The sequence below is a fragment of the Hyla sarda genome, chromosome 2 (genome assembly GCF_029499605.1).
Source record: "Hyla sarda isolate aHylSar1 chromosome 2, aHylSar1.hap1, whole genome shotgun sequence".
NCBI classification, from domain to species: domain Eukaryota; kingdom Metazoa; phylum Chordata; class Amphibia; order Anura; family Hylidae; genus Hyla; species Hyla sarda.
In genome coordinates, this window is record NC_079190.1 from 226,862,127 (window position 1) to 226,869,893 (window position 7,767).

The window sequence follows — 7,767 nt, forward strand, 5'->3', positions numbered from 1 at the left end:
GTGACAGGACAGCGCGAGCTAAGGAAGGAGGGCGGGAAAATACAAAGCAACTGACAACCAGCTGATTTGTAAGTGCATCACACAGGGGAGTGGAGTGGAGCTCCAGACCCGAGGTAACACTGAACTGCGATGTAGCGGGAGAGGAGGGGGAAGGGGGGGGATAAAGGGGAGACTGTAAAATGTATAATAATGTATAAGATAAAGGAAGTGGTGGGGAAATTATAGTGGTAGGAGTAAATCACGGAGGATGGGTATAGTCAGAGCAATAGAAGGGAGGCAATAGTAAGCTATACAGAGCCTTATTGAACGTAGAAAAAATAACAATAATAAAATATATATAAATATATATGAGATATTATATAAGAATAAATCAAGACTAAGAGTAATGATATATATATGTGATTAAATATAGATCAGAATAATTCACATAAGAAAAAACATATATATGCAGAGACATAAATTTTTCCTTATCTTTTGTTGCCACTGGCAGCAGCAATAAAGAGGATGTCACGGTTTGCTCCAGTGGTTTTATGGACTATGCTACATGCTGATTGGATGACTTTCTATACCTCATTTACATATTCATACATGTAACATGATTGGTTGCTGCTGTGGTAGTAAAAAGAAAGTATTTTGCATAATCAGAGTCTCTTGTCTAGTGATATAATCTGGTTTTAGCCAATTTGCCACAGAGTCTAGTACAGACACGAGACTTGTGGTACAACTAACTTGTCTTTACTTGGTAGAAACAGAGTTCAACTTAACAATATTATCTTTGTTTTTATAGCAAGTAGAGGCCAATCTATTGAATCTATTCAACTGTAACATCTCTGCACATTTGGGGTATCAGGCCACCACTTACCAGGTGTAGCCCTCAAGTTGCCACCACCTGACAGCTCAGATCCCATGACTGCAATACTTAAAGTGGTACTCCGCTGCTCAGCATTTAGAACAAACTGTTCCAAATGCTGGAGCCGGCGACCGGAGCTCGTGATGTCTTAGCCCCGCCTCCTCATGGCATCACACCCCGCCCCCTCAATGCAAGTCTATGGGAGGTGGTGTGACGGCTGGTGGTGTGGGGCAGGGCTATGACATCAAGAGCTCCCGCCGCCGACTCCAGAGTTCGGAGCAGTTTTTAAGGCCACACTGAAAGAAAAATATCACAACATTTTTGTGGGACGGGTTGATTGTCTAATGTGTGGGGGCCTCCTAAATCTCCCTGATAGATGATGTGGGGGACAAAAGGATCAAGCATGTTATGTTTCAACTGCCTGATCCTTTTGTTTTCAGAGAGCCGAACATTCATGTGAATGGAGAGATAGGGAGAAAGAACTTTTGGCTGAATGAACATTTGACCAACAGCTATCCCATAAGTCCCGCAGGCTCTGAACTCCTCTTTCTGTCTTCCTTCACTTCCTTTCACATGATTTGTGATCGCCTCTCTTACTCTACCACCTTCAATTTAATACCCTTCCCCCTGAGAAAGGCACAAAGATCCAGTGCCCTCTTATATACAGGCCATAAAGGTTAGACAACTTGAAGATGTAAAAGACACTGTCAGCCTGTAAGTATTGTGATCACATTTGCTAGATCTATCTTTCTAGCATACAAAGCATTTAACTATATACGTGCCACAAAACAGCACAATTACACACTTCAATAACCCTAACTAATCTATTCTTACATAGCTAAGCCAGAAAAAGACAAATAGCTACAATCAATAACAACCCATCAGCATATTACATATGTCATAGCAGCAAAAAAAGAACCATTTGGGGAAAATGTACATACAGTATAAGTATGTAAACACAACCTGTGTCCCCTCAAAACTTAACATACAGCCATTAATGTCTAAACCTTGGCATCAAAAGTTAGTACACGCCCCAAATGGCGCTCAAAGTTTTATTTTGAAGGGAAAGCAACATTAATGTGTCACCAGGATTTACCCCCTAAAACAATGCCCAGTATGTGAAAGCAGCGTTGTGTAATGCATTTGGCTGCTTTATCTGTGACTTTATCATCCGAAAAAACACTTTTTTCTGGAGTCAGCAACAGTCGAATAGTCATAGTCAGGGGCCGGAAACGCTCTACACTATCATGCTGGTGTAGACCCCAACTTTACCTTTTCATAAGGGGTAAAAGGAGAAAAAGCCCCCCAAAATTTGTAATGCAATTTCTCCCGAGTACGGAAATACCCCATATGTGGCACTAAACTGTTGCCTTGAAATACGTTAGGGCTCCAAAGCGAGAGAGTGCCATATGCATTTGAGGCCTATTTTGGGGATTTTTTTTTGTTTATGTTAATAAAATGGTTAATGAGGGCTTGCGAGGGAGTGTTTTTCGGAATATAGTTGAAACATTTTTATTTTATTTTTATTTATTTATTTACTTTACAGGCTTAGTAGTGGAAGCTGTCTTATAGACAGAATTCATTACTAAGCCAGGGCTTAGCGTTAGCACCAAGAACAGCTAGCACTAACCCTCGATTATTACCCCCGGTACCTACCGCCACAGGGGTGCAGGGAAAACAGGCCCGGAGTGTCAAACATGGCGCTCCTGGGCCTAGGCGGTAACAGGCTGGCATTATTTAGGCTGGGGAGGGACAGTAACAGTGCTACTCGCCCACCGTGGTAATATCAGGCTGTTGCTGCTTGGTTGGTATTTGACTGAAAATAGGGGGAACCCTATGCGTTATTAATGGAATAATAAAAGAAAAACTCATAGGGTTCCCTGTATTTTTATTCTCAGCCAGATACCAACCAAATAGCAACAGTCTTATGTTATCAGGGTGGGTGAGGACCATTGTTACTGGCCTTCCCCAGCCTAAATAATGCCAGTCTGTTATCGCCTAGGCCCAGGAGCGCCATTTTTGACGCTACGGGCCTGTTGGTACCGGTTCTTCCCAACACCCCTGTGGCAGTGGGTATCGGGGTAATAATTGGGGGTTAGCGCTAGCTGTTTTGGGGGCTAAGCCCGGCTTAGTAATGGATTCAGTCTATAAGATGGCTTCCACTAGTATGCCTGTAAAGTAAATAAAAAATAAAAAACGCATTTAAAAAAACTTCTATTACAAAAAACACTCCCCCACAAGCTCTTATTACAAAATGTTGTTAATATTAAAAAAAAAAAATGCTGGTCATTGTAGTCCACCAAATCTGAAGTAGCCCACAGGATAGATGGATCTGAAATGAGAAGAAAAAAAAAATGAGTTAGTACATTAAGGCTAGGTTCACACTATGGAATTTCGCCTGCAATTCTGCTTTGAAATTGCACACAGAAAGTCAGATTACCAAAATGTACTGTATAGTGAATGGGTTTCCGTTCATAAATTCACACTTCGGAATTTGTGAACGGAAAATCTGCTTGAAAATTTCCACCTAAAGAATGGCGTTGCTCATTCTTCAGGCGGAAATACTCACGGAACACATTGCAGTCTATTGGAGACTGCAGTGTCCGCGCGGTCCTAGCACCGACTGATTCAGTCAGCGCTGGCCGCACTCGGAATCTCCAGGCGGAAATTTTCTGCCCGGAGATTCCACAATGTGAACCTAGCCTTAGGGGGGAAAAAGTGGTAAAAAAAAATGTAATAAACACATTATGTACTGCTTTATGTTTGCTAAGAAAATGGTATTCCTAAGCAATTATATTGGTTTTTGCTTATGTGAGCCAAAGTTACCAAAGCCACAATGATAAATGTCCCCCATAGATGACATTAAATCTGCTTATAAAGAGAGAAATTCCTATAATAGAAGTATATTAAGAAAGTGCTGTGTGTGCAGTTTCCCTAGGGTAACCATTAATTCACCTTTACAATGGCCAGGGTCACTGAGTTTCTCTGTAATTTTTAAACTACAAAGCTCTTTCACCCAGTATGATAAGTCCGACTATAGAATTATGTCATAACAGGTTATCAGGAGTGCCGTGAATGCATATTTATTGAGTAAGCTTTTTCCCTTTTAGGATGGGTTCATTGGATTTGGAGGAAATGTCATCAGACAGCAAGTAAAGGAAAAAGCCAAGTGGTACATTACAGACTTCGAGGAACTCCTCAGAGAGCTGGAAAGTGACAGCATCAAAAATAACCACAATGAAATCATTTACTAACACTACGCTCCCATGTTATACTTACTAGAAATGAAACCTCATTGTGAAAGTTTAGTAGATATCCCATTTTACTGAAATGTACCTGTGCTGTACATTTCAATAGAAATAGTGATTATTTAACTTTTAGACTTTTTATAAATTGCTAGTCTCTGGCATAAACACTAACCAGTATCTTTTTCAAGATTCTTTTTTAGCTCTGTCTTGTTCATTTGACAGTGGTGCAGAATGAAAGTATATGTAGCAAATTTGGTTTGTCTTGAATGGATCCAGGTGGGAATGATAATTATTATTATTTACAGAAATGGTGAAATGTAAATTTGTTGAAAGGCTACTCTGGCCCTAGATATCGTATCCCCTATCCTTTGGATAGGGGATACGATATCTAGGGCCAGAGTACCCTTTTAAAGAGGCCAACAAATTTCTATTTCACCATTTCTGTAAATAATAATAATAAGATGTCTTATCATGGGGGCTCACCGCTGGGATAGGGGTCCTGCCTTTGGATAGGGGATAAGAGTACCCCTTTAAGGAATGATTGTTGCTGATGATCTTTGTGGAATATATTTAAAAAAAATCCCAATAGCTCACAGCATATTGCAGAAAGTGGTCTCTAAATGGTTGCGGAGAACAAACACCATTTGTATGAACCTGAGAAGGGAAATCCATATGGATTATAACAGTATCGGTTAGTCCTTCTAGTTTCTAAATGTGACCTAAATACAGATGCCCAGAATTTTCCAACTGGGGGTATGTGCAAACGAGTGTGATATGGATGTGTATTTGTGTCCATATTACTGATGCAAGTACCAGCCCAACCATGGGTCTAATGACCTGAACTGATAGCATCAAAAATTACCATAATGCTTTTACTTCAGATGTCTCGCTATGGTTAGACCGGTACTTGTGCCCGTATTAGTCTTGTGAAAACAGCTGTAATCTATGTTTCCATGTTGGGAAAAATATTCCATTAGTCAGAAAACTAAAAACCTTCTTTACAGGGAACCTGTCACATTGTGATTGCAGTCCAATCTGCAGCCATCATGTAAAAGAGCACGAGGAGCTAAGCAGATTGATATATACATATGTGGGAAAGGATTTAGGATAACTTGTCATCTCTGCTCATTCTGAGCTAAGTATTCATGTGGGTGGTCCTTCTCAGTGATTAACAGCTATCTGTGTGTGTGTATATATATATATATATATATATATATATATATATATATATATATATATATGGGCATGTGAAGGGAGTTGTGAATCAGTGGGAAGAACCACCCACTTGAATACTTAACCCAGAAAGACCGAATTAGTCAAGTGGACAGTTCTACTAAGTGATCAACTTCTACACAGACAGCTGTCAGTCATAGGGTTGGACCGCTCACATGACTACTTAGCCTAGAATGAGCAGAGATTTACAAGTGTAAATCACAAATTATCTCCAAACTCGCTGAATTTGTAGAAACAGTAACATTATGACTGTATATTGGATTGCATAGTTGTACAATGTACAACATGATTTGTCAGCCATCAATCTAAAATGAGAGTCAGTATTAGGCTAAGTTTCGACATGGTTTTTTGGTGGCCCAATAAGACGCAAGAAAAAAACGCCACAGCACTTTCCTGTGTTTGGCATTTTTTTTCTTGCGTTCATTTCTGGCGTTTTTTGTCTTTGAGTGCAAATTGCATTTTTGGCCCCTTTGATGTTTTTTCAAAATTTCTTGGGTACCAAAAAAAAAAAAAAGGATGTGATGGAAAAAAAAATTATTTTATGAAATTTATATTTTTAATAAGGAAATGTTAATAAATTTTTAAACAGGGATCAATTAATGTGTGCGGGCAGGGCACTTAAGATGTAGCCGACAATAATAAAAATGTAGTGTGTGTGTTTTTCACTTTTTTTTTCTATATTTTTTAGGTATTACTACTACTCCCAGCACACTGTTCCATGATGGGAATAGTAGTACCTGTACTAATATCCAGATCGCCCCGGCAGTCACTCACCCGATGCGATCATCCATAATATAGCAGAGATGCGGAGCGGCTCTATACAGCGCTCGCATCTTTGGTCTGTATTCAGGCCGGCCAGTGATACGAATAGAAATTCACCTCACTCATTCATATTTTCCGCCCAGAGTGGGGATTGGCCAGATGGTGGCAGCCAATCACAGCTGGAAATATGAATGAGTGAGTGGCCGGCCGGAGTACAGAGCAGAAATGCAAGCACAAGAGAAAGCGGCTCTGCATCTCAGGGATGAAGGATGACCACAACAGGTGTCAGGAGTGACACCCGCTGTGATCTGTCCTTAACTGCAGGTACTACAGCTCCCAGCATTGAGCAGAGTGTACTCCATGTTGGGAGCAGTAGTACCTGCAGTTAAGGACAGATCACAGTGGATATCACTCCTGACTCCCGCTGTGATCCTCCTGTATAACGTATAGATGCGGCCGGCCGCTCTTCTATGGTCACCTATATACACTGACATATATATACACCTATTCATATTTCCCGCAGAGAGTTGTGATTGGCTGGAACCATCTGGCCAATCACAGCTCTCTGCAGGAAATATGAATAGGTGTATATATACGGCAGTGCAGGGGACAATAGAAGAGCTGCCAGCCACATCTATACAGGAGGATCGCAACGGGTGGCAACGGAAAAAACGCCATGGGGGCCGTGGCATTTTTTTGGGGGGGAAATGCACACACAAAAAAAACAAGTGGAAACTTAGCCTTAAAATTAAAATAGTTTTTGCTACAATCAGAATTTGCCATAGAATTCTATTATAGTTGAATATTTTAAAGCACTTATGGTTTTGGGGACAAACATTCACATATTGAGTAAATGTCAAATTGTTCTTCTGACTGGGGAAAATCTATGTCTTTGCCTTTTATCTTTCTTACCTTTTATTAGTGTCCCATTTCTGACTTATGATAAGTCTGTTTTTAGATCAGTCCATAAGTATCGTTTAACTTTATGTCCTAGTTCTCAAATGCTTTGAGGCAGCTGTGCTGTTATTCCTATGCTTTTCTGTGGTTTAGTTTAATAAACTCTGTTTATTAATATAAAATATAGAGTTGTCAATATTTTGTTTTTGGACATGTTTTTTGAATATTCACATTGAAGTCTATGGTAACTGGAAACCGCAAGGAATATTGAAATGGCCAACAGCTAGAAGAACTGGCACTCCTATGTGTAATTCATCACAATGATAGGTTGTGGCTCCTTTAAATGGACAATGCTCTGATAGCACTGGTGTGGTGGTGCAAGAAAAGAAAAGTAGAGAAAGAAAAGGCTGCACTCAACACAAAATTTTCATCTGTGCTTTATTGCATGAACACTACATTTATTTTTGTTTTATAAATCCCAACTGTACATGTCTGGTATATTTCTATCCTTTAACATATATATAAAAAAATACAGTTGAGGTGAATCTAGTATTAATATGGACACATTTCATTCTAATGCCTTATTTATATAGAGTCATATGACATTTGGAGCTAAAGATGACTGTTGCTGGTGAAGGTGACAGGGTTGCTGGATCCATGATATGATGGGACACATGATGCCTGATAGATCCCATTTACTTTTCTGTCAAAAAGACAACATAATCTGTGCACAGAACCTGCCTCTCTCACAGGTGGGAACATAGCAATAGAGAGCAA

The 7,767-nt window shown here is 39.9% G+C and overlaps 1 protein-coding gene across 5 annotated transcripts in view; it reads left to right on the forward strand.

Annotated features, from left to right (window-relative positions):
- PSPH (phosphoserine phosphatase) overlaps positions 1 to 5,696 on the forward strand; it is a 33,300-nt gene extending 27,604 nt beyond the window's left edge. For all 5 annotated transcript variants that reach the window (XM_056556493.1, XM_056556491.1, XM_056556495.1 and 2 more), the window contains one exon: positions 3,961 to 5,696. In XM_056556493.1, the coding sequence (XP_056412468.1) occupies positions 3,961 to 4,104 (144 nt within the window). In that variant the 3' untranslated portion in view covers positions 4,105 to 5,696. The remainder of the gene's footprint in view (positions 1 to 3,960) is intronic.
- The last annotated feature ends 2,071 nt before the right edge of the window (positions 5,697 to 7,767 follow it).